Raw genomic sequence first — 27,494 nt, forward strand, 5'->3', positions numbered from 1 at the left:
GGATAAAGGAGCCCCCACAACCCGCGCCGTACCCGCGGTCGATCCGGGTTTACAAGGAGGCTCATCCAGGATTAGTCCCTGCGCTCGACTAATCCCAGCAGCTGAACCGACCCCGGGGTCCGGGAGTCAGGCCCACGCTGCGAGAGCGGGGGGTGGGGGGTGGGGAAGGGTGCACGCGGACTTTGCGGAAGCGCACGCGGGGGGAGGGGCGCCCCCGGCAGGCGGGGCCGCGAAACCGGCTGATCCGGTCTCTGTTCTTAGACTTCTTCCAAGCTGGTGTTTACCAGGGAGCCGGACGGAGGCGCCTGGCCACTCAGCCCGGAAGCGGGGGGCGGGGAGGGGAGCGCATTCGGGGCCAGAGGCTGAGACCTTATCGGGTCCCCATACATAAGACGTCCAACCCTCGTTCCTGAGCATGCGATGGAGCGACAGACAGGTGTCCCCAGCCCCTTCTCCCATCCAGTTCTGTGATTCAAACTCTGCTAAATAAGGGGTAGCGGGAATGCACAGGTGCCCTACGGAAGACGGCAGCATAGCGTAACCCTCCGCAGCGCGGTGCGCCCTCCAGCCTAGTGCCTAGCCTACACCTTAACTCCGGTGGGAATGGGTTGCTGGAAGCGGATCGAGCCCAGTGGATGGCTTTGGAGTACGAAGTACATCTGCCCTCAGTTTCCGTCCTCTTGGCCCCATTCCTGCGTGCCGCCGATTAATGCCATTATGGATCTCGATCCCTCTTCTCCCATTCACGTCCCCCGACCCCCTCCAAGGTCGCTACCCCAGATTTAGCCTCCACTTTCCCCGGGACGCCGACCCAAGGGGCTGGAAGAAGCCAAGTGGGGTCCGGTTTTCACACTTTTATTGTAAAGCTCGGGAATAATTACACGGGTCTTTCATTGACAGCTCAGCAAACAAACCGGAAACGAACCGAACCGGAGGGGTAGGGGCGGTGCCTGCGCATGCTCGCGGCGGGGGGCGGGGGGCGGTCAGAGAAAGAGAAAGACAGAGAGACAGAAATCATTACAAATCAACGGGATTGTGCTCGCAGCGCCAGGGACAGGGGTGGAGTGGGGGCGGAGCGGGGGCCCTTCCCGGGAGGAGCGAGGCGGTGGGAAGTGGCACGAACCAAGAGAAACACGACCCCAGTGAGGGCACCCGACGCGCCCAAAACCCCCCTCCCTGATCCCCACCCCCCCAACACACGAGAGAGACACGGCCCCCCTCCCCACTCAGATACCCGAGGAGACACAGTCTCCCCCTCCCCACGGGCAGACACACCGCCCGGAAACCCCATGGGCGAGACACAGTCCCCCCTCCCAGAGAAGTCCCACGTGGAGACGCCCCCTAAGAGGCTTTCTCTTGGCTAACACAAGCCAACCCAACACCAGGAGACAGCCCCCGTCCAGGGAAGAGATGGCTCCAGAGCCTGGGCCCTCAGGAGAGAGAGGTATCCCAGCGCCCCTAGGAGAAAAGACAACTTAGAGCTGCCCAGTCTCATCCCAAGTGCTGCAGGTCAGAGACACCCCCGGAGGAGAGGTGCGGGAGGGCCAGAAACATCTCTTCCCAGACATGCTTCAGAGATAGCCCCCTTCCCTGGGAAGAGAGATGGCCCAAGACTGACATGCCTTAAGTACTCCCAGGAACCCTGGGAGGAAAACAGGCTCCCCAGAGAGCCTGGGTAGGGGGGAGACATGCTCCCATGGTCCCCAGAGGGAATACATATCCCCCTAGAGACTCCTAAGGGGAGAGATAGGGCCTAGGGAGCCCCCAGAGGTGAGGGATGCCCCAGAGACTCTCCCCTGGGGATGTGAGACACGCTTCAGGGACCCTAGGAGAGAAGTATGTCCCCGTATACCCTCCCCCTACCAAGAGACATGCTCTGAAGTAGGGGGTGAGGATGGACTAGGTCCCCTCTAGGAAGACACTGACTGGGTCAGGCTGGGTTTGAGCGGGGTCTCCTCTGGCCAAATGTCGCCTATTTGTACATAAAACTGTACGCGACACAAAGCATTGGGGAGGGGCTTCACAGACCTAGGACCAACGGGAGTGGTCCCCGGTGCTGTCACCCACCCCCTGCCCACCTTTGGTTTCACCTCTCCAGTGCCCAGGTGGTGACAGACTCAGAGCCCCGACCCCAGCCAGGGGGCTAGGGGCTCTGCCTTCGCCTGTGGGAAGGGCTCCTCTGTGCTTCTCAGCCCTCCTGGCCACCTGGGCCACTCTCTTCCTTCTGGCTTCTCCATTGTGCAAAGTGCTCCTCTGCCCTTCCACTTAGTGCTCAGGGGCCTCCAAGACCAGGGCAGGGTGCCCAGGCCACCAGGGGCTTCCAAGGGGAGTCTGCTGACCCCAGGAATGCCTCCTGTCTGGACCACCCTCTCCACCAAGCAAATGGGCCGCATACAATCTTGCCAGAATCTTGAACTCCAGGACCCAGGACAGCCCTCAAAGCCACTGACCCACCAGCTGGGCAACTCATGTTACCAACTCCACCACTATTGCACCTGCCCCGTTTGTGCAGGGGGAAGGGGCTGTCTCTTTAACCAGCCCCAGCCCACCTCCTGGGCCTCTCCGAGGGAAAGGAGCCTTTGGCCAATCCCTGGACCTGGTTGCTGCCATCCCAGCCCACTCTACCCCCTGCCCTCAATAGAAGGGCTGTGGATGCTGGGGCCACCAGCCTAACAATGTTCTCCTTCCCAGCACTGTTACCCCAAGCCAAGTTAGGGGCAAGGAGCAGAGAATTAGGTGATTCTTCAGCCCCCTGGCTTTCAGGGGTGGAGGTGGGGTCTCTGGGGATACAGGAGTCAAGACCCCAGCAACACAGCTCCCAAAGGCACCAGACAACCCAGCAGCCTGTACCCACCCCTCCCACCCTTGGGCCGACCCCCCCAAGCTTAGACGAAGTCAAGCAAGGGCCATACCCTGAGTCTCCAGCCTCCCAGCCTGGGCCCCTGGGGAGCTGGAGAGGTATGGGCCAAGGCAGTGGGGGTTTCTGGAGGGAAGGGGGACTGAGGCTTTGAGATGGCCACAGTGGGAGACGGAGGCTCTGCAGGATGCCCCTCACACCCTGGCCCCCTGAGGTGAAGAAAAGAATCCCACCTCATCATGGCTGACTGGGCTTCTCTGCCCCCCAATCTCCCCACCCCCATGGGACCCCTGACCCTGGCAAAGGGAAGCCCAACTGGAAGAAGGGGGCCTGGAGCCCAGGGTGCCCTGAGGCGCCCTTCCCACCCCCTGAGATCAAGGCAATGGTGGTTTTACAGGCTGACGGGTCAGTCATGGCAGGGGCTGGGGGTGGGGGGCAGAGAGGGGGCAGGGTGCAGGTACCCCCTATTGGGGGCAGCAACCAGCCACCCCCTGAGCAAACCTTCCTGCTCCCAACTCACCCAACCAGGCCAGAGGCACAGTCATCCCACCCCTGTCCAGCTGCCCCCCACAGCCTCAGGGCCCCTCTGTGATGCTCATCTGGATGTGGGGGCCAGCCTGAGCGGGGATTCCCCCCACCAGGGCACAGCGTAACAGTTCCAAAAAAATAGAGATTTGTATTCTTAAAAAAAATTAAATAAAAGCCCAGCTCTGCTGATAGGCGAATGTTACCCTTACCCCCACCCACCCTTTGTTTCCCTGGCCTGCACCCCCATCCCACCATGGCCCCAGGGGTATTTACAACATGGAACAATAGAGGCCTGGGGTGGGGGGCACTGCGGCAGGGAGGAGGGGGCGTAGGGCAGGTCCCCCCCAGAAGGGTCCCCCAAGACAACACAACATCAACAAGAAAAGTTGCAAATCAGGCAGAAATGGGGACATCATTCCAAGGTCCTTATATACAGACACTGCATGACCAGTGGGGAAGGGGGGGCCCCCAGATGGGACCAGGCATGGGCATGTGGCAGGCAGGTGGCCGGCCCAGGAGCAGTACAGGAAGACAAGGCCTCCGCCCCACTCTCACCCCCATCCCCACCCCACCTTTGGTAACAACAGCCCTTCGGGGAGCCCCTGGCGGTTGAATTTCCTCTGGGAGTTCCCAGGGAGGGGGGCTCCCCAGTTCAGCCCTGCTGCAGGGCTGGAATGGGGGCATCCTATCCCCGCCCTGGTCGGCCATCCGGGAAACAATGAATTAAAAGTGTGCTACCCGCGCCCTTGACTCCACCATCTGCCCAAAGTAAGGGGGTGCTCCCTGGAAGTCGAGGGAAGGAAGCCTAGTCATCAGAGAGGAGCCCTCTTGGGCATCAGCTGGGAGGAGCCCCATAAAGAGGAAGAGGGGGCTCCCTAGGGTCTGAGGGATGAAGTGAGGGGAGAGGACCTGGACCCTGCATGGGGGAAGGGCCAGCGTGGTCATGAGGCCAGTACCCCACCCCCGACTCAGGGCCCTGGCCAGGAAGTCCACGCTGGAGGAGTCAGGAGCGGGGACCCTGGAATGGGCCCACCTGGGAGCTGGCCGGCAACTGGAGAAGGGGTGGCCGGCCGGCCAGAAGGGGGCTCACAGGTAGATCTCACGCTTGGCCGTCTGGGCAGATGCCGGTGTGGCCGCGGGTGGGAAGTCCGAGGTCTGGGTCAGGGGGATTTCCTCCAAGGTGGCCGAGTCCTTGCAGGAATCATGGCTACTGTGGGAGAAGGCACTGTAGGGGGGCAGGAGGCGCACGGGGGCCGTTTTGGTGTTCCGGTCTTCCGGGGGGCTGGGGCTGCCGGCGCCCGCAGGCTCCTGCCCTCCTCGGTCCTGGTAAGGCACGAAGGTGGAGAGTTTGAGGGCGCTGCTCTTGGTCCGGCGGCTGGGAGACGACTGGCCTGGCATCCAGCACGTGTCAGAGTGGCCAAACTCGCTGCACTCGCGGGTACAGGTGCCCGTCATGGCGACGTCAGGCAGAGGGCGCAGGTCTGCAGGGAAGAAAGGGGAGGGTCCTCAGGTTGGGCAGCCTCCCAGGGCTCTCTCCATGGCCTCCCAACAGCACCTCCACTCTGCCTTGGAAGAGTGCACACCCCTTCCTGCCCACCAAGCTCACAGGCACACACACCCTCCCACCATCCACGGCACGTGCACTCTCACACACACAGGCTATCCTTAAATAGACACATTCCTTCTTCCATCCTCCAGCTCTTCTCACACACCCACTGTATCTGCCCTCAGACAGGTGCACAAACACACAACCCATCTATGCACTCTGTCATCTACCTCCAGGCAGGCTGACACATGCACATCTACCCTCAGATAGGGATGGGGAAACCCCCATCCTCATTACAAACACAATCTCTTTCTCCCTTGTCCCCCCCTTCCCCACACACACCCATAGCCTTCCCCCCAGGTAGGCATGGATGCATAAATCTACACCAGGCATCTCTATCCTCAGACAGAGGTGGGCACATATCTTCCTTCTGAGCCCCCTCAAGCCTCATCATGCCCCCAGCTGTCCTGGAACCCCACCCCAGCACAGCAAGGCCCCACTACAAAGCCAGGGGTTCCCATAGAAGCACACACTCACATAGCCACAAGCACGCTCATGCAGCCCCACCCCACCTCACTCTGGCCCCTACAGCAACCACCACCCCTGGCCTTGTCCCGGCTCCCTGCCCAGAATACCCACGGGAACAGGAGTTGGCCGCCTGACATCAGCAGTAGCCGGTGTGGTTGCTGGGCACCCGGGGTCTCTATGGGAACGGCTGGGCCTGGAGCACTTCCTGTCACAGTTGCCCCCGTCCCGCCCTCTCTTGGGGACAGCACCAGGCGGTGACCGCCCCCCCACCCCCCGCCAGGGACGTGACTGAGCAGCACCACCTGGGGTGGGGGCTCCCCTGGCACCACCCACCCTGGCTTGGCCTCCTGCCAGTGCCAGGTGAGAAGGGGACAGCTCCGTCCTTAACCCTCAGAGCACCCAGGCTCTTCAGCTCAGGGCAGAGTGGGGGACCCAGCATGGCACGGAGCAGAGCACGGGCACTGGGTGGGCGGGGCTGGGTGCTGGGCTGAGTCCCACAGACCCCAGACCCCAGAGCAGCTCCCACATACCTGGCAGTCCGCCTCAGGGCCTGCTCCTGCCAGCCGGCTCTGCGCGGGCACAAAAAGGACGAGATGGGCGTGAGATCGCGCATGGACGGGCAGGGTGGGGAGAGAGGACACTCTGAGACCTGGGGCCTGGGAGTCAGACAAGAACCTTGTGCCCGCGGGGTGAGGTGTGGAACCTTTCATCTTTTGGGGGGCTTCGGGACTTCGGCCTGAGGGAGGGGGCGAGACCTGAGGACAGCTCCAAGCTGGAGAGTCTGTCTATCCCAAGGGCAAGCTGATTTAGGCTCCCCACCACGGGCCACCACAGATGCCTTCACACACACACGCACTGCATCCATACATTCTGACAACACATCCCCCATCTGTCCCCACACTGCTCCCGCCCAGACCTCACTTCCGTCATCACCCTCCAAGCCTCTCCCAGACAAGACTTTCCCCTCCCCAACCCCACCACCCCTCTCATCCACCAAACCATCTCCTGCTCCCCCAGGGGACCATCACACCCTTCTCTGGGCTCCTTAGAGCATCCAGGGTCCCTTACCTTTCCTCAAGGCCCTCTGACCCTCATTACGTCAAAAGATTGCCTCAAGGTTCCCTCACCACTACCTGAGCCCTCTAGCCCCCATTCTTGGGGTCCCTGTTCCCAGGAAGCAATATAGAGTAGTGCTAAATGCAAAGTCTTTGGAATGAGAGAAGCCTAGGTTTGAATCCTTCCCAGCTTTGTCACTTCCTATATATGACTTTGGGTAAGTGACTCAACCTCTCTGGGCCTCAGTTTTCTCCACTGTAAAGTGGGCACAATAAAGTTCTCAGATCAGAGTGGTTATGCAGATTCAATGAATATATGCAAGAAAGCACTCTGCCCAGTGATTACTGCTGACCACAGAAGAGCTCAAGAGATGGAGGCTGTTTTGTAAGGTCTTGTCACTGTTTTCAGGCTTCTACTGATTCCTGGGGTGCCCGACCATGCCAATGCCCCTCACCGTTCTCAGGGTGCTCCATCTCTCCTATGCTGCCATCAGGGGTGGTGCGCTCATAGTGATCCTCAGGCAGAGCCAGGGGACCCAGTCGGGGCCCTGAGGATGACTTGCTGGATGGCGTCTCGGACTCCTCCAGGCCACTATCGTAGTAACTATGCTGGGATGGGTCCTGCAACTCCTGGGCCTGGCTGGTGGCAGAGAAGGTGACGCGGCGGTGAGGTAACTGCGGGGAGAGGAAACGTCACTGCTGGCTGGCCAGCCTGCCCCACGGGCCCACCACCACACCAGGCTGCAGCCCCAGCCAAGCCTACCCCCAGAGCTTCTAGTCCTTTAGGCCTCAGCAGCAACCAAGAAGAGGCCCAGCCCCCAGCACAGCACAGCCCCCCAGAAAGCAGACACCTTCATAGAGGGCTGCCCTTCATTCTAGGACAGCTCCCAGGACAGCCAGGACCACACACGGGAAGTCCCAACACAGCACAGGCCCCAGTGTTATGATAGCCCCCAGGCCAGCAACGATAAGCCTAATCCAGTTCAACCACTTGTTAGAGCACAGCTTCCCAGTATTGGCACAGCTCTCTTTCATTCCAGACAGCCAACACCAAAATAGCACAATACCAGCCAACTCCCCTAATTCCAGCATAGCCTCTAAACACCAGCAAGCCTCCAGTTTCTAGAACAGTTCCCTGAAAGCAGGACACACTCCTCATTCCAAAACAGCTCACCAATACCAGAACAGTTCCCTAAACTTCCAAATAGCAGCCTCCAGACTCCAGCTCCTCACCTGTCTCATTGCTCCGTAACTTCCTACTGCCTCCATCCAGTGGGGTTGCTAACCGCTTTCTGAGCTTCTGTTCCTCACCCCTGGTCTGCAATGCCCCCTGGTCTGTAGTGCCGTAGGCAGGACTCCCTGCTGAGTCCTCTCCCCCTCAGCCCCTGTCCCCACTTGTTCCCCTTGAGAGGCCTGGGAGTGGAAAAAGGTGGGAAGGAAGAAGGAAAAGGAGCCTGATAACAAACCAGGGCACCTTGGGGGTGGGGTGGCAGAACAATGGAAACTCCCCAGCCCTCCACATCAGGAAACAGGATTAACTGGAGAGGGCAGGGCCCAGGAGGAGACCCGGGCATAGGAGGAGGGGCCAGCATCTATCAGGGATTCAGAAGGCTGGCTTCAGATGGAGACTCCTTCTAGGAAACAGGAAGGAGCTTCTGGGAGGGGCTGCTGGCTTAGTGGAGTCAGGATTTAGACTGGAAGCTGGAGTCGGGGAAGTGCAACAGTGACAGGCTGCTCCCAGCCAGCAGCTCTGTCTGTCTGCCATGGGTTAATGATCATCCCAGGAACCTGGCAACCTCAGCCTGGCACTTGGCACAACCAACCAATCACCCAAACACCCACCTGGGACTGCCACTGGTTCTCCTGCCAACCAGAAATTAGGAGTTGTGGAGGGCGAAGACCAAGGGCCCCTGGAGGCCAGGGGTGGGAGCAGCCCATGCCCAGGGCCCTGCTGATGAGTCTCCAGGTTCCCTCTGATCCTCTGACTTTGTGCTGCTTTGTTCTTAAAACTCTCAATAGGAGGTTATCGAGATGGAGGGTGGCCCAGGTTTGCAGACCCACCCTCCTGATACCCTACACAATTTGTGTCCCATTCAAGGCAGCTGGGGTGGGGGAGGGTGTCAGCCCGGGGAGCTGCCTTCCTACCTTGCCTCCCACTCCATCTTCAGGCACAGACAACCCTTCTCAAGATCCATGTTGGGATCCAAAACACTGAAAGGTCTGGGTGGTAACAGACAAGATCTTCCAAACTGACCTGATGATAGGTTCCATGAGCTCTGGGAGGCACAGAGTAGCCTGGCTATCAAGTGTTTTTTTCTTCACAGTTTTCTTTTTAGACATTAGCCAGCAGCCCTCCCTCCCTGCAGAACCTGTGCCTGGTAATCCAAGGCTGCGATCCTGCCTCCTGGGATACACATTACTTGGTCTTTTTCTATGATGCTTTTCTTTAAAATGGAGGATTGGGTCACACTCAATACTAAATATTCTCTATAGTTCTATGACTATCATCAAATCTTAAAAAGTCTAGGGACTTCCCAGCAGTCCATTGGTTAAGATTCCACACTTCTACTTCAGGAGGCACGGGTTCAGTCCCTGGTTGAGGAACTAAGATCCCACATGCCGTGCAGTTTGGCCAATAAATAAATAAGTCTTAAAAGCCTATGTCCAAAATCTGTCTCAAACACCCTAGTCCAGAAGTTCTAGACACTTGCTATATATTTCTAGTTGGTGTCCCCATGGACCCTTCAGATTCAACATGCCTGAAACCAAATTCTTTTTCTTCAATCAGCTTCTGCATGGGCAATGATCTTACCATTATCCCCCTTATCCAGACTCAGAAGGATGGTATCTATCTGGAAATCTTGGTAGCTCTCCCTTCACTTGCACCCCTACCCCATATCCAATTATTCCTTGAGTTCTATGGGTCTTTTCTCCAGAATGTCAGCCTGATCCATCCATCCATCATTCCCTTCGCCATCATCCTTGCCTAGACCTTAGGAGTTCCATCCTGTACCTTCACCTCCACCAACTTAAATCCACCATACACTCCAGTGAACTTTCTAAAACTCAGTTCATCCAAAATTCAAGAGCTTTCGGGGGCTCCCATTTCCTCTTATGGAACTTTTGACAAGGCATCTATGTCCTCTATAGCCTGCAGTCCTCCAATCTCCTGTCTTAGCTCCCCACTCCATCCTCCATTCTGTTCAGAATCCCCTTTCTGCCCTCTCCCTGCCTCCAGCGGTGACACTCACTCCTGCCCCAGGGACCGGCTCAGCCTCCCGTCCATCTCCTGCTCCTCACTTCAGGAAGAGCTGGTTCAAGGTGCACATTCCCCTCTCAGGAGCCCACTCCCATGTCTTCTCATACTACATGCCTCAAAGAAAGGGAGGGGACACCATGGTCAAATAAATTTGGAAAACCCAGAGTTATACAAAGCTTAACAGTTTCTCCCTTCTTGCAGAACTTTGCAGAGCCTTTATTAGGTTAATCTGAACTTAGTAAAAAAGTGCATAATGGAAAATAGCAGACTCTGGCAACCAGATCTCCTGATGATTTGAATTTGACTCCATCGCTACTTAGTTTTCATTTCTGTAAAATGACCTACTCACAAAGAGTTATGAGCATTGAATGAGCTAATTCACATAAAATGCTTAGCATGGTACGTTGCACCTGGTAAGGACTAAAAAAAAAAAAAAACGAAAGCGAGTAGTGGCAGAACAAGTTGGGAAAAGCTTTTCTACGTGGCATTCTCACTGGTGAGAATCAACACCAAGATTCTCAACTGCCTCATCTTGTCACTTGTATGTCTTGTAGAAATATGACCATTTTTTCCTCAGGGTCTAGCACAGTGCTGAGCACAGTAGGGATTCAGCCTATGTGTTTTGATGATAACAGCGGTGTCCTGACTTGGTTATGTTCGAATGTGCGGTGTGGCTCCATCCCCGGGTTGGTCTGGAGCCGAGTAAAGGATAATCCCTCAGACTTCGGGAAAGAAAAAGAGATGAAGGAGCTAAAGGAACAGAAGAAAGAGGTAGAGGCAGTGGCAGCAAGGAGAGGAACAAGAGAAAGGACGATTAGTCAGGAGCTGCTGGAGGTCACCCTAGAGATGCTTATTTGTCCAGGAGTAATGAGATGAAACCAGATTCACTTCCCCATGCCCCACTCCTCCAAAACCCCCAGGATTTTTACTTTGGGGGTGCCCCAGGGCATTGGGGAGTTTGTGGACAGAATCAGAATAGAGAGCTGGCGCCTTGGACCTCCTGGGAGTGTCTCAAGCCTCTTCAGTCACCATGGACACAGGTTGCCTCTGGCCTCAGAGACTCCCCCAGGACCTGAGTCCCCTCACTCTGACTTTAGCCTCCTCTTTGGGCACAGCCAGCGACAGGGCAGACCCAGGAGAGCAAGAAGTGAGAGACGGAGAGAGAGAGAGTGAATGAGAGCTAGCAGCTAAGGGTGGCCAGAGCAAGGAGCTGAAGGAAGGGAAGGGAGAGGGCCATATCGGGTGCCTCAGCCTGGGTCAGCAGTGGGGGCGTAGAGCAGGTTGGTCCGCTGAACTAGAGGATTCCCTCCCCTCTCCCTGGGCCCTCCCTCCCAGCAGCCTGGGCTGGTGACCCTGGTGGGAAGACAGGGCAAAGCAGGCTAATTGCTGGCTGTTGAGCGGTTTTGGGATGAAGAGGCTGGGAAAGGGACTTGGGAAGATCTTGCCTCTAGGGAAGATGCCTGGTATAATTAAGAGGTTCTATGCCTTCACCTGAGGCAGCCAGACTGCACTCCACCTACCCCTACCCCTACCCCTGCTCTGGTCTGAGCTCTATTGGGAACTGCTCAACTCCCCTCTGTGCACAGAGGGGAAAGGTCAAGTCTTAGCCAGTGGAGAAAGGTCAGGACTTGGGTGCCTCTCCACCCGCTTTCTTAATGAAGGGCATCATTCCCAAGGAGGCCTCACAAACCTGAGGGGAGGGGGACTTCCCTAGTAGTACAGTGGGCAAGACTCTGTGCTCTCAATGCAAGGGGCACCGGATTCGACTCCTGGTCAGGGAACTAGATCCCACATGCTACAACTAAGACCTGGCCCAGCCTAAACAAATAAATATTGTTTTTTTTAAAAAAAAAAAACAACCGTGAGGAGAGGGATACACTGCTGGACAGCTCCATTTGAAGGGTGCTTCACTCAGACATGGACTCAGTCATTGTCATGGGTGGGGGGAAGGTGATCAATTAAGATAGGGTTGGCAGAGAGGTACAGGTCTGGGACACGGGGAGGGACAAAGAGCAGGGATGGGGACATTGAGGCAGGACCTCCAGACAAAGGATTGTTTCCAGTCTCTCTCACTTCTTCTCTCACTTCCAGGAAAATAAGAAACCAAAACTCCAAAAATAGAGAACTTTATTATCAGGAGGGGGAAGTATTTGGGACTGGGGAAGAGGAATGCGGGGCCCAGCCCAGGAGTCTGGGGTGGGGAAGAGGGTGACACACAGTACACAGAGAAGGCACAAAAGGGGAGGCCCCCCTCCCTAACAGAATCCCCACCTGGTTACCCACCAGGACCCCAGGTCTCCCTGTTTCCCCTTTAGAGAAGCACCCATGGCTGGTCTCAGACAGAGACCCAGGTTTGAAGGAGACTTATTCTCCATTTGCCTCTGCGTGTCTGCCTCCAAACCCTTCTGCTCCCCTGCCCATCAGCCCCCACCTGCAGGACCCAGCATCTGGTCGTGTCCCAGGATGTAACAAATCACAGGCCTCTCCCAGTGGGGAGGGGCAGTGGGTGGGGGAACACAGAGCAAACCCTCTGTTTTCACTGGGCCCAGCCCTCCAAGCCTGGGTGAGGCAGCAGGGTCATTGCCAGTCCCAGTATTCCCTGACCTTTGGTTCCACCTCCCACCACTGCCTAGGGCTGGTGAGCAGAGCAGGTCCGAGACACCAGCTCCCTCACTCCCACACCTCGGTCCAGATGGCCCCGTGGTAGGGGTGGGGTGGGGGCTGGGGCGTGCTGAGCCTCAAGGGCTGGCCTACCTGCTTGCTGGGGTATTTGGGGGGGTTGGTGCGGTAGCTGTAGTCGGAGTACTGCTCAGAGCCCGTGGACGTCGTGTCCCCGGTGCCCACGAATGTGTTTGCAGGCGGCAGTTCCTGCACCACCTGGTGCTTCTTGGAGGCGGAGGGCGACTGGGGCTGCAACTGGATGGAAGGCAGTGGGGAATTAGAGCGATAGTGGCGACCCAGGTCAGGGCTGCCTGGTGGGTAGTTGAGGGGCAGGTGGATGCGCGGACTGTCCCCGGGGGCGTCACTCATCAGGTTGAACTTGAGAGACTTCTGCAGGCCGGTCTCATCCTCATCCTCCACAGGTTTCACAGGCTTGGGAGACTTGCTCTTCTTGCCCTTGCTTTTGTTGCCCTTGGAAACTTTGCTGCTGGGCTTGGGGGCGTACAGGTCCTTGGTCTCCTTCTTGCCGGCCTGGTAGCCACTCTTGGCCTCCCGTTGCCGGCAGTAGCGCACTAGCACAGCCAAGGCAATGAGCAAGGCCACGGCCACGACACCAGCCACCACACCAAAGAGGATGTTGCCGCGCTGCTTGGAGCGCTCGTATTCTGGGTCCCCGGCGATGTCGATGTCCAGCGGTGTGTCCAGGCTGTGACCCAGTAGGGTCTCCAGCAGCGTGCGGTTGGCCAGGGTCTCGTTGACATACAGGTGGACCAGGGCTGTGCCGTAGCGTGGGGGCTTGCCGCGGTCACTGACCTTCACGACTAAGCGGTGCAGCCCATGGTGGCGGCGCTCAATCTCCTTCTCCAGGGTGATGGCACCAGAATGTGACCCAATCTGGAAAAGTCCATAAGGGTTGCCACCAGCGATGCTGTAGGTCAGCTCAGCATTGACACCAGAGTCAATATCCTCAGCTGTCACCTGGCTGACTGTCTCACCCAGACGGGTCTGGGGGGTCAGCAGCCGGTGGGAGGTGTTGGAAGGGGCAGTGATAAAAGGCGCGTTGTCATTCTCATCCAGCACGTTGATGGTGACACCAACGTAAGCCGAGCGAGGTGGGACACCACCGTCCACAGCTTTCAGCTGGAAGGTATAGGTGCTTTGCTGCTCCCGATCGAAGCTCAGGCTGGAGAGTATGGTGCCCGTGCCGTTCTGGATAACAAAGTCACCATTGTCCTGCTCCACTGTGAGCTGTACCCGTGCGTTCTCCCCCTTGTCCCCATCAATGACAGTCACCATGCCCACCGGACTCAGTGCCGGCATGTTCTCCATCACCGAGAAGTTGTAGCCACTGAGCATAAACTTGGGGTCATTGTCGTTGCAGTCCAGCACGTTGACGAGGACAGTGGCTGTGCCCTGGAGACTAGGGCTGCCCCGGTCAGCTGCCACCACCTTCAACTCATAGCTTTCCCTCTGTTCCCTATCGAGGGATGTCTTCACCCGGATCTCTCCAGTTTCAGGTGAGATGGTGAAGAGGCCCTTGGCAGCTGGCTCAGGCTCAAGAGAGTAAACCAGCTCAGCATTGGAGCCCGAGTCGGCGTCACTGGCAGTGACCTCAGCGACCACTTCACCCGGCTTGTTGTTTTCTGGGAAAGCGACCTCGGTGACACTTTGGGTGAAGACAGGCGCATTGTCATTGACATCCACCACCTGCACCTTGAGGGAATTGGTGCTGGAGAGTGGCGGGTTGCCAGAGTCCACAGCCACAATCTCAATGGTGTAGTCTTTGACCTTCTCGTAGTCGAGCGGGGTGGTAGTTTGCAGGAAGTACTTCTTCTTGCTGTCGCTTCCCGTCTCACTGGCCTGGCGGAGTTGGAAGGGCACATCGCCTGCTACCACACAGGTGACAGCCGCATTCTCTCCTTCGTCTCTGTCAGATACCTGCACCAGGGCCACAGCTGTCTCTTCTGCCACATCCTCCGAGATGTTAGCCATCCCGTCCTGGTGTGTCACCAGCCCTATGCCACGGATCTCAATGGTGGGTGCATTGTCGTTCATGTCCTTCACAGTCACCACCACCTGGGCTCGGGCACTCTTGGGGTTGGTGCCACGGTCCTTGGCAAGCACCGAGAAACGGAGGGTGCTCAGGTCCTCACGGTCCACGGGGCCCTGCACAGTGATAAGTCCGGTGTTCCTGTCCAGTCGCAGAAGACGTCTCACGACTTCAGGCGCCTGGTGGAAAGTGTAGTCGATCTCTGCGTTGGCACCTTGGTCTGAGTCGTTGGCCTTCACCTACAGGGCAGGGGTGACAAACGAGGGAAACAGGGCTGGGTTAGCTTGGGGATAACAAATTAAGGGACACCAGGGCTGCCTTTCCAGGGAGCACAGCAGACATGACTAATCTAATAAGGCAGCCTTTCCAAAAGCAGCACGTGTGAGCCCTGCCCTTTCCCAGTTCCTGACACTGTAGCTGATATTACTGATCTCTTTCCCTGAAGAGCACAGATAACAGCCCACAAATCCTCGATGGTGCTACAGGCTTACTACTAGAGATGAGACAGGGCAGAACTGAACTCTACTTATCATTTCTATACTAGTCCACCCAAACGTGGGGATGAGGATCCAACTAGCAACCAGGGTAGCCCTTCCACCCAATTTAACTGGCCTTCAACCCTTCTGAAGAGCTGGGAATGTGTGATTAGTAGAGATGGTGTGCATGTATGGCATATATGCATAATAGGCATGCATGAACATACACGTGTTGTGACTATGTGAGAAGGTATGTGTGTTTGTGTACGTGTGTGTTTGTACATGAATGGAGACCCACATGCCCACCTGGAGGCCACAGGTGAGGGGACTGCTTTTTTTGAAAACAGCTAGATAGGGATGTGGGTCAGAGGGAGCCCGCCAAACCAGGCCACTACTCTTGTCAAACCGGGGAAACCTGTTTCAAGTCTCTTCCCCTCCCAGGTCTGGTGCTGCCTAGGCACCAACTTGAGGAATCCGGCCGAGCCTGCAGCCAAGAAGGAGGGACTGGTGCAGGCCACAGAGCCTGCTGGCAGCAGGCTGGGCTCCGAGCATCAGACAATGAACTGTCTGTCCCTCTGCAGTGGGCACGCCCTCCCACGCCGAGGCACATTCAGCCCAAGTCTACACAAACACGGGTGGTGATGGGGCAACAGGAGCCAGGTGGGAATGGCCATGAGGGAGCACTGGTCAGGTAGAAACATGCGATCTGGAGTTAGGTCACAGCCCAACCGAATGTGATGGCAGTATGTGTAGGGAGATGAGCAGGGAGACCAGATAGGTGCAACTAGGCAGAGTGTCTGGGGGATAGAGCAACAGAGTCTTATGTTCAAATCCCAGCTTCACTACTTCCCAATAATGTGACCTTGGGTCAATGATTTAACATCCTCAAGCCTCAGTTTACAGAAGTGTAAAATGAGGATAATAATAAAACCTATTTCACAAGGTTGTGATGAGGATTAAATGGGATGGTATCTGTAAAAATGTCTAACACTGCCTGGCATGTGCCAAGTGCTCCCTAAATACCATGCATCTCTCTTTTTGTTCATCCATTCAGCCATCTATCCATTCACCTCTGAAACTCAGTGCTGACACTCTATGGGCCACTGCTAGTGTCTTTCCTTCCCATCAGGATTTTTTTCTGACAGTAAAGACATGCGGGTCAGGATTCCCAGCTACTTGATCTCTGCTCACTCCTCTAACAGTTTCTCTTCGCCCCTCCATCCCCTTAGTCTGTCACTGACTTTTCATTATGATTCCCACTGTCTGTCTCCCTGTCTCTAGCTTGGTTACCCACCTCCTTATCTGCTTTCCTTGCCAGCTTACCTCTCTCTCTGACTCGACTTCTGTCTCTCCCTCCCATCTTTCTCAGTTCTTCTGCCTCTTTCCCACTGCTGATTCTCTCCTACCCTCTCTTTTCTGCTCTATCTACCTGTAGCCTCGTCTCTGCCCCATTCTCCTGCTTCATCCCACTTCTCGACTCTTAAACCCATGGGCTCTGAAGTCAAACTATTGGATGTGGCCAAGGTGGGATCTGAACACATCAGATGGGTGATATGAGGAAAATTTCCTAATCTCTGTGGGCTCAGTTTCCCATCTGTAAAATGGGATAATGCTTACTTTGTACTGTGGGGATTAAATGATATCATACACAGAATGTATTCAGAACAGTGCCCAGCACTTAGGCTATTATTAGTCACCATCCCCGGCTGTTTGTCTCCCTTCTCTCTCTCAGTCTGTCTTCTACAGGTTCCAGTCCACCAGCCACTAAATAAAGGTCCAAACTCCCCCTGTGCCCTGCTTCAGTTTGGGGATGTAGAAGGAATGGTTTCCCAGGACAGCTAACAGTGTGCAGGTCAGTCTGAGCCCTCCTCAGCTCCCTCACATCAAAGACAGACAACTTCAGCCCATGGGGAAGGAGAAAGGCTCTGGGGCTGGCAGGAGGCCAGGGCTGAGATGACAGTGCGAGATACACCCACCTGTGTCTGCAGGGACGCTTTCTCGGCTCCCTCCCGGGCCCTGGCCCCACCAAGCTGGCCAGCCCCTGGGGCAGTTCCCACGGAAAGGGGTGCTGAGAACTGCAACAGAGGCCACCAACCCCCCCCACTGTGCCCAGCACCCCATACCCACGGGTGCCCGGTGCTTAGGGGAGGAGACGGATGTATAGACATCTGAGCACAGTTTTCTAGAATTTTTTTTTTTTTTTTTTTTAGTTTTCTAGAATTCTGAGGACTCAGCTGGCTAAAATGATTTCATTTGACTGTCAGGGATGGGCAAGGTCGGGAAACTCTCATCTGGCTAACGGGCCCCTGGTTGGGAAGATATGCTCATCTCTGGAGAGAATCTACTTGGACAAAAGGCGATTCATGTGTTCAGCTCGCTTTGCTGGGGAGGAGAATGTCATTTGACTTGGATGGGGGTTTCACTTTGCAGAGGTTTCTCCAGCTTGACTCTGCCTCAGGGATGGGGGATCACTGTTCTTATGCTGTGTCACTGTCACGTAAATAGCTTGACAGAGGAAAGTCACTCCCCTGCTGGGGTGTGGTAGGAAAGTCTCACCAAGCAGGGGCTGGGAAAAGAGATCTCACTGCAGTATTTTGACTGTTTTGCCCTTAAGTGAAGGGAGTTCTCAAGAGGTTGGGGTGGGCTTCTGTTTCTATATGGAAGTCACCCACGGGGTAAAGCAGGGAAGACGTAGGGTAGAGCAAACCCAGGGTAGAGTGGGTCACCCTGACAGTTAGATGGAGGGACCTCTCACCTGGATGACCGAGTGGCCTATGGGGCTGTTCTCAGACAACTCAGCCTCGTAGGATGGCCGCTCGAACTTGGGAGCATTGTCATTGGTGTCGAGCACAGTGACCCGAAGCAGGGCGCTGCTGGCGCGTGGGGGGTTGCCACCATCCTGCACCTTGATGGTGAGGTCGTAAGAGTCCAGGCGTTCCCGGTCCAGGTTGCCCATCACGATGAGCTGCGGCTGCTTCCCCTCCTGGTCCTCTGCCACCTGCAGCCCAAATAGCTCCTGGGCCTCGGGCCCCACCTGCAGCTCATATGACGCCACGCCGTTGGGGCCAGCATCTCGGTCCGAAGCCACCGGGATGGAGAAGAGTGAGCCAATGTTGGTGTTCTCGGGGATGGGCAGTGTGATGACTGGCGAGGCGAAGTTGGGCGTGTTGTCATTGATGTCCTGAACCTCTATCTGGCCCTCCAGCAGCCGAGGGCTGCCATTCTGCACAAGGTCCGTGATAGACACCTCAAACTCCAGGATGCAGGGCTCACCAGGGAGCTGGTTCTGGCATTCACGGAGCCCCTCACGGTCGATAGAGGTCTCGGTGGTAAAGATGTCACCCGTCTTGCCATCCACCCGCAAGTACGGGGCGCCTACCTCTAGTTTGTACAGGTGGCCCACGTCGGGAAAACCATAGTCGGCGGCGAGGCTCCCGATGAGGGTATTGGGCGGCTGTTCCTCAGCCACCTTGTACACCACCCGAGTGGCATGGCCTGGGGACGGAGCCAGCAGCAGCAGCAGTGCTAGCAGCAGGGTGGGCAGCAGCAGACGTCGCTCCCCGGGGCCTGGGCTGTGCCTCAGGGGCCCCATTGGGGCAGGCTCCAGAATCAGAAGAGCTGTAAAGGGGAGAGACAGAACAGAGTGGTCAGCTGGGAGGAGAGCCCAGGCCCTGAGGGCTGCCCAGAGCTGCCCCCAACTCCCCCTCTCTCCCACCTACACACTGATCTCCAGGAGAGAGCTCTGCCCCGGTACACAGTCCCGATTCCAGGACCCAGAACCCGGAGTCTCACCCACAGCCCAGTGTAGCAGCAGTGTCTGCTCCAGCTGGAGGAGCCGGCAGGCGCCGGAACAGGTCTAGAGCAGTTCCCGCCCCTGGAACGCCCGGACCCACCTGACACTCCCTCCCTCCCTGCTCTCTGCTCTGCCCAACACCTCCTTCTCACCAGCATCCTGCCTTAGTCACCATGCTAATTACCCTGATACTGAGATAGGGAGAGACAGCAAGTGCAAGGGCGAGACCTAGAGCCCCCCACCCCCTGCCATGAACACAGTAGGAGAGAGACGCAGGAACCCTCACATTCCCCAGACCCTGATCATCAGCACCGCCCACGCTGAGGGCCGCTCAAGTTGGCTGCAGGCAGAAGGGATGACGTCACGTTCCTATCCCTTCTGAGATGCCAAGTCAGTGTGCGCATGTGAGGTAGGACATCTCAAACCCCCTTCTTCTGACACTAATCACCCTGCTAACCAGGGTGCCCACCCCTACAAAGGGCCAGCTTGAACAGGGCCCCAACCAAGGCTTGAAAACAAGGTTGAGGAATAGGAGTTTTCCCTCCCTGACCTCCTTGCAAACACACATGCCCCTGAGCATGGACACCTGTGTGTACACACACAGTTCCTCCACCCTCGCTCTCCACAGAGGGTTGGGGAGGAGAAACATGGGCAGGTACGTAGAAGATAGCAGACGTCAATACTGGGGTCAGGGCAGTGGTCAGAGCTGACTGGCCCTGGAACTGGCATTGGGAGCTGCCCTGGCCTGTCCTTAGAAACTAGGAGTCCAGCAGGTCTAACTGGGATAGGGCTGCTGATGACACGAGCAGCCTTGCCCAGACCACTTCCCACATGTCTGTTCAGTCTCCTAGTGTGCATCTGGCCCCTACCTCATACCTGGCCACTCCCGGCCTTAACCGGTCCAGCCTCATCTCACACCTGCCTCTCCCTGCCCACCCCCAAATCCTTCCCGTGAGAGGCCCGTATGCCCCAGCCAACCACAAGCTGCACCGCAGTCACGACAGCAGCTTGCTTCTTCTGCTGGTCTCCTCAGCTTTGAGCTGTGTGTCAGCAGACTCCAGCTCAGTACCAGTCTTGACTACCTCCTCTTCTCCAGCACCACCACACCACAACCAGCCCCACTATGCAAATCCAAAGTCTTTGGCCCGGCATCTTCAACAGAGGCTCAGGCTGGATCTCCTGTCCCCAGGTCCTTGACTGCCCTGGAAATAGGTGCCCTGCACCTGGAAATCCTACCCAGGCCCTGTCACAGGCCACACCCACCCCACTGAAGGCAGCTGGTCGCCCAGGAAGCCTTCCCATGCCTCTTCAGCCCACAGTGACCTCTCCTTCCAACTCACAGCCACTTATTGTGTGTACCAATCCCTCGGCAATGAATCACCGTGCAGCCGGGGACACCGCCCGCCCGTGTTATTCAGTCCCCATATTGTGCACCTAGTCCTATGTTCTCCACCTCCCCAAGCATCCTGAGGGAAGGGACAGGGCTCCCTGCACTCATCCCGCAGCCCCCACCTGTGCCCCTTCCCAGAGCTGGGCTCACTACAGTGCTCATTCATGCTTTCAGGGAACATTTATTGGGTACTTAAAATGTTCCAGGCTTTATCCTGGGCAGTGGAACACAGCAGTGAATAAGACAGATGCAATCTGTCATTGTGGAGCTGACAGTTCTAACTCATGACTATTTGTCACTTTTGTTGGGTTGTACCCATTTGACAGGTGTAGGGCAGTAGGATGGAGAAGAACAGGGACTGTGACATCAGGCAGCCTGAGGCAAACCCCAGCTGCCCACTTCCTGACCCTGTGAGCTGGAGCAGTTGATTTAGAGCCTCAGTTTCCTTGTCAGTAAAATGGGAATAACACTACCTCTTTCCTAGGGAGTTTGAGATCATGTGGGCTGAATGCCTAGCACATGGGCACTCAACAAATGCTCCCTCAAAGCGCTTGCAGTTGTAGTTAGGTAGCCGTTTGGGAAATAACTTGTGAATTGTTTGTCTTTCTGTGAGCAGAAACTAAGAGAGCTGCTGCTTTGTTCACTCGTATATCCATCCTGAGGGCCTCGCCCTGGACCCTGCACACAGTTGCTGCTGCTGTTGTTTAGTCCAACTCTTGCATCCCCATGGACTGTAGCCCTCCGGGCTCCCCTGTCCTTGGCATTTCCCAAGCAAGAATATCGGAGTGGGTTGCCATTTCCTTCTTCAGGGGATCTTCCCGACCCAGGGATTGAGCCTGGGTCTCCTGCGTTGGCAGGTGGATTCTTTACCACTGAGCCACCAGGGAAGCCCCTGCACAGTACAGTAGGGACTCAGTAACAGCTCATGAATGACTGTTATTATTTTAGCTAACCTATCCTGGAATTTTGTGTGTGTTCACTGCTTGTCCTCACCCAGTTTCTCTACTTCACTGAGAACTCCCTGGGCTCTGATCTAACCCTTCTTGTGTAGGTTAGATCTCAGCAAATGGTCATTGAATGCAGACTCCTTACCCAAGCACAGCCCCTCCCTGGTCATTTCTCCCACTAATAGGCTCAACACATGTGAGGCTGTTATCAGATGGGTAGTGTGTGTTTGTTCCCAGCTGCAATCTTAATCTCTTTAAAGGAGAGAGGAATTTGTCTGATGCTCTATTTGGATCCATCCTTCAGCCATTTCCCCTCTCCGCATGGACCTGGCACTGGGCTCATCTTACCATCAAGCCCCAACCCAAACCCGCCTATCTCCAAAGAACCTCACTCCCTTCTGGGCACCTTATCCTGCCCTCCCTTGCACAGCACACACACAATATGGGATCACTGTGAGCACCAACTCCGTGCATAAGTCTTGGCTGGGTGGGGCTTAAACCTGACAAAGAGGAGAAATAAAGCAGCGACCGCCTGCCTCCACTCACTCTCTCCAGATCAACAATTTGTAACCTTTTGGGGTCACATCCCCCTTAGTGAATTTTATGAAACTACATGGCAGATTTTTCCAAGAAAAACAAATGTTCACAAATTTTGGCTACAACTTCAGAGGTCCATGGTCTGGCAGCATCAGGGTGACTTTGATTTGTAGCTGCTCTAAGAGCTACAGATTAAGCACCAATCTCGGGGGCTTCCTTCCCCATCTCAGGTCACAACCAGGGGCTCTGACCCCTCAGGCCTCCCAGGCAGCACAAACATAGCAAGTCTGTGACACATTCTCCCTACCTCCCGCCTGCCTCCTAATACTCATACACTTTCTCTCACTCACGCTGTCACCCTCGCTCAGTTGCTCAGTTGTGTCTGACTCTTTGTGACCCCATGGACTATAGCCCACCAGGCTCCTCTGTCCATGGAATTTTTCAAGCAAGAATACTGCAGCCAGTTGCTATTTCCTTCTCCGGGGAATCTTCCCCACCCAGGGATCAAACCCGTCTCTTTCATCTCCTGCACTGGCAGGCAGATTCTGTACCAATGAGCCACCAGGGAAGCCCCCCTGTAGTCCTTAGGAGTCAGGGAAGGATTGTGGCATCTAACTTCTGATTGGGAGGAACACTAAAAAGGAATATCCAAGGCAAGGACGGTTGGGGGCAGGGGGAGTTTCCAGGGGTTGGGAGAGGGTTGCCCAGAGTAGGATCAAGAGCTGAAGAAGGTTAGACTCTTTAAGTACCTGAAGAGTCCCTTTAAAATGAGTACTATCTGGCCCCACCCTTAGGAATTCTGATTCTGGAAGAGGGAGAAACACCCCAGGCAGCAAGGTGGAGGCAGCAAGGGTCTGGAACCTTCTGGGAACAACCTTGAGGTACTCTAGGTCTTTGGAATTAAGAATGAAGTATAATTTCTGTCATCATCACCTTTACCACCATTATCTCTAACACTCCCAGAGATTCTACTATATTTACATCCATTTCCCATTTAATCCTCCCAACACTCTGAAATGGGTCCTGTTTATTATTACATGGCTTCCCATAGTATAGATGATAAAACTAAGGCTCAGAAAGAATAACTGCCTTAGGTCACAGAAATAGTAAGCTGAAAAGTTAAAGTGAAGTCACTCAGTCATGTCTGACTCTTTGCGACCCCATGGACTGTAGCCTCCATCCATGGAATTTTCCAGCCAAGAGTACTAGAGTGGGTTGCCCTTTCCTTCTCCAGGGGATCTTCCCAACCCAGGGATTGAACCTGGGTCATCAGCATTGCAGGCAGACTCTTTACCAACTGAGCCACCAGGGGAGCCTCTAGTAAGCTGGAGAGTTGGGATTTAAGAAATAAGAATGCTTCCCCACATGAGTTGAGAAAAGGCTGGATGGGGGAAGAGAAATCAACAGAAATCACTGGTTGCTATGTACACACACACACACACACACAAATCCCTGGGCTGCCAAACCTGCAGGGCAAGGAGTGAAAGAGAAAGAGAGGGTCTAGGGTTCAAGGATGGAAGGAGCCAGGCCTCCCTGGATGCAGGGAGAGAGAACAGAACAGCCAGGAGTGGCAGTGAGGCAGCCCCTCCTACTCCTGCTCCCCCCATCCCTGAACTTTGTCCTGGTGGTTGGTTACAGGGAGTCATTAGTCCCAGACGGCAGCCTCTGAAGCCATTAGTGCCTTATCTGCCCTTGCCCAGGCACTGGCTGCCTTCCCAGCAGGGGTGTCCCACCTCCACCTAGTGACACTGGGCACCCAGGACCCTGAGCAAGTCAGAGCCTCAGGAGGGTCAGTGACTCATTCTTCTCAGGCTCCACGAGCACAGTGAGGTGGGAGCGCACAGAGTCCCGGGAAGGCCAAGGAAAACGCCATCTGTGTCAACATCTGGGCTGGAAGAAGACGGCTGTGAGGGTCACCTGGAACCTTCACTGCCAGCCCACCCTGGGGACCAGAGGCCATTTCCTCCTGAATGCTGTGGCCAGAGAGGAAACACACAGGGGCAGATGTCACAGCCCCAGAGGCCAGGTCAGCTGTGACCCCCACCCCTGCACTGTATCAAACAGCCACCACCGCGGAGGGCACAAATCACAGAGGGACACAGCAAACATCTGGGAGAGGGGGGTAAGCAAGCTGGGCTGTGTGGGGTGGAGCTGTTCAGAGGCTTCCCACAGTGAATAAGTGTGCAGCCCTCAGCTCCTCTCCCTTCTCTTTCACAACCTTCTATTAGCCTCTGTGGGGATTCCAGGCACCTGCATTCTTGAGTCAGATTGTCCGAGTTCAAGCCCTTGTTCCGCCACTTGCTAGCTGTGTGACCTTGGCCAAGTGACTTTACCTCTCTGAAGATATTTCTATATTGTGGAATGGAAATAATCCTGCCTCTTGAAATTATTTGGGAGGATTAAATGGGAGCTGATACATTAAGGTCTATTGTAAAGGAGAGATATCTTTCTCTATAAATGGAGCATTTCATGTCCAGCATCAGGCACACAGTCGGTGCTCACTGGTTTCATAAATCAGTGACCAAATCCCTTGCCAGCTGGGAAGACCTATGAAGGCAAGGATAGTTGTGTATCTTACTACCGTATTGCATCCTCATCGCCCACCATGGGCCTTGGCAGACAGTAGGAGCTCAATACATGGTTGAAAGAATCTCTGCAGCACCAACTATCCTCTCTCATGGTAGGGGCAGCCGTCACCCCTTATGAGGATCTCCTCCTTCCCCATCTCCTCTCCCCAGCCCTGACTCCTGCTCAGCTCCTCCCTCCATCCTCCCAGACCCTCTCCTGACCCTTCCACCCACACTCCGCAGCAGTTAGCTCACCATCTCTACCTAGCCCAGGTCCCCTGACCAAGTAGTCACAGCAGCAGACCCTCTGCCAGCAAGACGCCCCTTTCCAGCTGAAATCCCTTTTGGGGGTGGGGATTGGGTGGGAGGGAAGGGGAGAAACTAAATGCAGCCAGAACTGAAACCAGACCTGCTCCCCTGCCACCCTGCCCCGGCAGTCTCTGGAGGCCCTTCTCATCCCTCTCTCCTCGATCCACACCATGGGTCTAGTTATAATTACAGATCTCAATCCTCCAAGACCCCCACGTCAAGAAAGTAACACTTGCCCCACCCCTAGCCCCCTCACACCTAGACCTCTGACTATCACAAACACCTTCTGGGCGCCCTCTTTCCAGGCAGCTACCAAGGGTTGGCTCAAAGCAGGTAATGGAAGGCCCTCGGCATCTTCCGGCACGACGTCCTGGACTCAGCCGGACAGGCCGGGACGGGCAGACCCCAACCTAAACCGCAGCGGTCCGCGGGCGCTCGCGGCACACACCCTGCGCTCGGGGCATCTCCTCCCAGAGGACACTGGAGAGAGTGTCGGGGGTGGGACGGCGGCAGTTCCTCCAGCATCCTCCGGCTCTCCCAGCCCCACCCCACCCCCACCCTCACCCCCGCTGCGCCGGGCCTCCCCGAGCTCGAGGCGAGGCGCGAGTGCGGCGCCGGGAGAATGCGCCTCACCAGCGGGCCCCCGGCGCCCCCTGCCCCAGGGGCCGCCGCGGGGAATCCCTCCTCCTCTGCACTCCCGGTCTCAGCCTAGGGACCCCTACAAGCCGCGTCGCCGAGAGCCGTGCCGCGGGCGCCAGGAGGGGGCAGGGAGGGAGCCGGCGCCGGAATCACAAAGCAGCGAGCCCGGCCCGGAGGAGAAATTCTCGTAAAACCGAGCCTCTCGCGGACGGCAGAAAAGGGGGCTCTACCCTACTCTCAATCATGAAAGACCTCAGAGCCGCCCCGAATATTTCCTGCTAGAAGGAATGGTCGCCGGCCACTGCTGAGAAACAAGAGGCCAGAAGTCTGGGCTCCCGAGGGTAGGTGGGGGGGAGGAGTGCGAGTCCTTGTCGCCTGCCAATTCTGCTCCTGCGCGTGCCGCGCGTGCCCTCCTGGTCCCAGGGCCTCGCCCGCGCACACGACTCTGGCCTGCAGCCGGGACCTGGCGGAGGGGACGCCCAGGTGTGAGGGACCCAGGTGTGCTGGGACCCAGGTGTGCTGGGGATCCAGGTGGTTCGGAGAACGCAACTGAATGGTTCTAAGAGGGTCGCAAACACTGCCCAAGGTTGGCACCCTTTGTGAAAGGGCCTAGTGCCCCGGAGCTTCGGGGAGGCGGGGTGGCGCGGCCTGCCAGGTCCAGCTTGTTCCGGGAATACCCGGCCGGCCGGCCGGGGAGTGGGGGTGGGGGAGGCGCCGGCGGGGAAGCAGGTCCGGCCAGCCCGCCCCTAGGGTTCCCGCCGGGCCGATATTTACACTGCCTGTATCGTGATAAGGGGAAGGGGCGCTAGGGGCCCTCCCGGCGGCGCGGCGGCTTCCCAGGACGGATCTGGCCTCCGAGGGAGAGGGACAGAGCGCGTGTGTTTGTGTATATACCCCGCAAGGTGTAATGTGATATTGTTGGTGGAAGGTGTGTGTGAAATCCAGTATTAAGATGCGGGAAGCAATAGACTGTGTTTGTGACCGTGAAGCGCTGTTGTGGGTGCCACTTGCTGTGTTAGGGTGTGTGCCTTCAAGGCGTGTGCGGAAACACTGGGTTCTGCGTTTATGGGTGCAATCGAGGGGTGCAAGCAAGACGTGTTGTGTACCTATGTTCTGGCCAAGGAGTGTAACATAATTTATGTTAGGGTGTGTTCCTTAAAGGAATATGTGTGTGAGGCTGGATTTTGAGTGTTCATCTGGCGAACTGTGGCCGTGACACTCCTGTTTTAGGGCACGAGATTGCGTTTGTGTGTCCAAGTCGCCGAATGTCACACCCGGCTATGTTCTGTTGCTTTGTAGGACCACGGGTTGTGTGTCCGTACTGCTGAGCGTGCAGGCGCTGAAGCGGATTCTCAGCTAGTGACGGTGCCCCAGCGGGCGCTGGTGTGCGGGAGGTATGCCTGTGTGCACATATGTATGTATGTGTGTACATATGTCCGTGGTTTGGCCCTCCGGGTGCCCGCGGGGAGCTGGACGCGCCTAAGTGATCCGAGCTGGTCGCCCAACAAGTGTGTGTGTGCTTGTGGATGAGGGTCCTTGCTTGCTACATCCTCGGGGAGTGCCCCCCCGCAACTGGGGGCTGCGCACTTGCCCCAAACCATCTCCATCTCTCGCGCTCCCGGAGCCCCCTTATCCCCGCAGCTCCAAGCGCACCGGGGTGCAGGGCGCCTAGGCTGGGGTCCAGTCCAGCACTCCCTCTCCTCGCTCGGCTTCTTGCGGCGGACCTTAGAGGCCAGGGTGCCCCGGCCGCAACCCCCACTACGAGCTCCCAAACGCCCCCACTTCAACCCCAGCACGCGGAGCACCGACTGGGCCCCCGTGGCCTCGCTCGGCCGAGCGCCCCTCCCTCGGCTCCCGCCGGCCATGGCCGCTCACGGGCGGGAGCCACCGCCGCCGCCACCGCCACCGATCCTTACCCGACTCTGGGCAGCGCCGGCCGCGGGCCCTGCAGTCCATGAGCCGCCACCGGCCCCGGCCCGGGCTGCGACTCGGCACGGCTCGGGCTGGCGCTGCGGTTCAGGCTCGGCTCCGGCTGGCTTTGCGCGCAGCAGCCCCGGCGGCTTCGCGTCCGCGCCGCGCTCCCGCTCCCGGAGTGTGTGAGGCGGCGGCGGCGGCGGCGGCGGCGGCGGCGGCGGAGCCAGCAGCGAGCGGAGCGCGCAGCCGGGCCCGCCCCCTCCCTCCCCCTCCCTCCTGGCCCGCCTGCCCGCCTCCCGCCCGCCTCCCTGTCCCCCTCCCCCCGCTCCGTGGCCGGGAGGTGGAGCTCGGGACCGCTCTGGTTCTGCTGGGAGGGGACCCCAGCACCGCTCCGCAAAGCCGGGACCCCTTTTGCTATCTCCTCGCTCCCCGAGGCCC

The 27,494-nt window shown here is 56.9% G+C and overlaps 1 protein-coding gene across 6 annotated transcripts; it reads right to left on the reverse strand.

Annotated features, from left to right (window-relative positions):
• Positions 1 to 839: 839 nt before the first annotated feature.
• Positions 840 to 27,185, reverse strand: PCDH1 (protocadherin 1). Of its 6 annotated transcripts, XM_061151584.1 has the most exons (6): positions 27,059 to 27,185; positions 17,716 to 18,578; positions 12,528 to 14,723; positions 6,970 to 7,189; positions 5,990 to 6,028; positions 4,729 to 4,866 (listed from the first exon to the last, which is right to left on the reverse strand). In XM_061151584.1, the coding sequence occupies exons 1-5, from the start codon at positions 27,096 to 27,098 to the stop codon at positions 6,003 to 6,005; spliced, it is 3,345 nt and encodes a 1,114-aa protein (XP_061007567.1). In that variant the 5' UTR covers positions 27,099 to 27,185; the 3' UTR covers positions 4,729 to 4,866; positions 5,990 to 6,002. The 6 variants fall into 6 exon arrangements, with proteins under 6 accessions (XP_061007563.1, XP_061007565.1, XP_061007564.1 ...); XM_061151580.1 differs by lacking the exon at positions 5,990 to 6,028 and having other exon boundaries at positions 840 to 4,866; XM_061151582.1 differs by lacking the exons at positions 5,990 to 6,028; positions 27,059 to 27,185 and adding an exon at positions 18,753 to 18,836 and having other exon boundaries at positions 840 to 4,866.
• Positions 27,186 to 27,494: the final 309 nt, after the last annotated feature.

The sequence above is a fragment of the Dama dama genome, chromosome 9, assembly GCF_033118175.1.
Source record: "Dama dama isolate Ldn47 chromosome 9, ASM3311817v1, whole genome shotgun sequence".
In the NCBI taxonomy this organism is placed as follows: domain Eukaryota; kingdom Metazoa; phylum Chordata; class Mammalia; order Artiodactyla; family Cervidae; genus Dama; species Dama dama.